General features: G+C 60.1%; 1 protein-coding gene across 1 annotated transcript in view; it reads right to left on the minus strand.

Moving 5' to 3' along the window:
* Positions 1–1,937, minus strand: part of LOC103912570 (uromodulin-like) — a 6,294-nt gene that overhangs the window by 376 nt on the left and 3,981 nt on the right. The window contains exons 7-9 of the mRNA XM_009318864.1: positions 1,844–1,935; positions 982–1,141; positions 418–562 (exon numbers count right to left, since the gene is read on the minus strand). Coding sequence (XP_009317139.1) covers positions 418–562; positions 982–1,141; positions 1,844–1,935 — 397 coding nt within the window. The remainder of the gene's footprint in view (positions 1–417; positions 563–981; positions 1,142–1,843; positions 1,936–1,937) is intronic.

The following is a 1,937-nucleotide window of genomic DNA, read 5'->3' on the forward strand; positions in this document are numbered from 1 at the left end:
TATGCTGTAGGTGGGCTCGCCCCCAGCTCTGGTCCTGGTCTGCCGCTTGGATCTCCCGGATTGACCTCGGTGCTCGGAAGGAGCCTGCCTTGCTCGGTTGATGTGGAGGTCCAGCGTGAAACCCCAGCCTTCCTCGCCTGGGGTGCTGCACCGACAGCCTTCTGGCTCCTGGTCCCTTCCCGCCCGGCTCCCCTGCTCAGCCCGACCTGTGCCTGCTACGGAGCCGCTCACGCAGAGCTAACCTCTCCCTGCTGGTTTGTCTTCTGAAGCACACTGTGCGTGGCCATGACACCTGAAAGACTCCACGCTTCCGTGCAGGGCAGTGATTTTAGCAGCCCTTTTTAATAACCTGGCATTGCTTAGACAGTTGCAAGTGTCTGTGATCTGCTCCTGCCCTCCCCAGAGGGACATACGTACCCCCCAGGTCCTGTTGGTCAGTCCTGGAATGGTGGTTCTCTGCTCCCGAGGAAGGAGCAGCCAGTAGGTGGATGGGCCCGTAGGAGACAATCTTATTGTAGTCATCCGCCGGCGCCCGCTTGCTCCTCCAGCGCCCGGGGCATTGCTGTCAACGAAGCCAAGGGAAGGGTGATGGGACCAGAGGGCAGGGGAGAAGCCTGCTCCGGGGGGCAAGAGCTGTCCTGGAGCTCTCCCCCTGGCAGAGGCACAGTTGGGGCCGCAGCCTGGGAGCAGTCAAGACCCCAGAGCATGAGAGGAGCTGGCTCCTGAAGGACCTTAGCCCGCTCCTCCCCAAGTCCTAGCATAACCTCTCCTGCAAATACCCAACAGAGGGAAGAGGGAAAGGAGCTCTCTGGTGGGTTCAAGCCCTCATACCTCTAGTTCAGGGTGCTGGGGTGAGCTCCTGCTGCTGGGAGGTGTTTATTGTGCTGAGGCACCCGAAACCAGAGCAGAGCCCCTTCTCCGAACTGCAGGCCAAGGGAAGGGAGGTCCCCCTGCCCGGCACACACCACCGGGAGAGCTCACCTTGGCACAGGGGTCTGGGCTGTCGGGGAGACAGAGCCGGACATGGCAGTGCAGAAACACCTCGGGGTAACCAACAAACTGAAACATCTGGAAGCTGAACTTGGCAGTAGTGCTCTCTCCAATGGCATTCAGGTATGTCACTGTCTCATCGTGGGGACACCTGGGACACGATGGCTGAGTCAGCAGGTGGCAAATGAGGGGGAGCATGGGGAGCAGGGGGAGCAAACGAGGGAGGTGTCCCAGCCTGGGACACCAGAGCACACAGGGACCGGGTGCAGCCCCCAGGCTTTGCTGAACAGGACTACTTCTGTCTCGGTGCCGGTGGGGATGCCTTTCCTTGGCACCCTGCGCTGTGCCCAGCTCAGGGAGGAGCTGCCACCAGCACAGGAGCTGGCTCGTGTCTTGCTCTGTGGGGCCACAGCTGCTCTGCAGGGGTGGAGTGAGCCTGGCTGTAGCTCCCACTTCCCAGATATCCACGTTACTGGCTTTAGCTTGGCTGCAGCCACCTCTAATGCAAGCTCTTCAGCAGATACCTCTATGCACATCCCAGCAAGGTCTCCCCTCTCCCCTCCTTGCCCTTTGCCTCCCCAGCTGGCCAGGAGTGATGCTAGAGAGAAGGCAGCACTGTTGGCAGCAGAGCAGCGTCAGGAGAGGGGACTCAGTTCAGAGCAGGTAGGGAGCTCATCTATGGGGCTGTTCCACCTATTCAATGACGGTGTCCAACCATAGGTTCCACCTATGAGCAGTGATGGTGTCATTGCTCATTGCTCCCTCACAGCAACCTGTCCTTAGCACCCAGCAAAGAGACGCGACTGTGCTCATGGTGCAAGGAGGCCAGATGCGCTAGGGGCACTCCACTCACCCCTTCTCAATGAGCTTGTGCCGCACATCCTGGTAGGGATCCGCGCTTGGCGTGGCCCAGCAGTCCTCAACGCTCAGCCGAAAGTATTTGAGCT

This window comes from Pygoscelis adeliae, unplaced genomic scaffold (assembly GCF_000699105.1).
Source record: "Pygoscelis adeliae isolate BGI_AS28 unplaced genomic scaffold, ASM69910v1 Scaffold622, whole genome shotgun sequence".
Classification (NCBI taxonomy): domain Eukaryota; kingdom Metazoa; phylum Chordata; class Aves; order Sphenisciformes; family Spheniscidae; genus Pygoscelis; species Pygoscelis adeliae.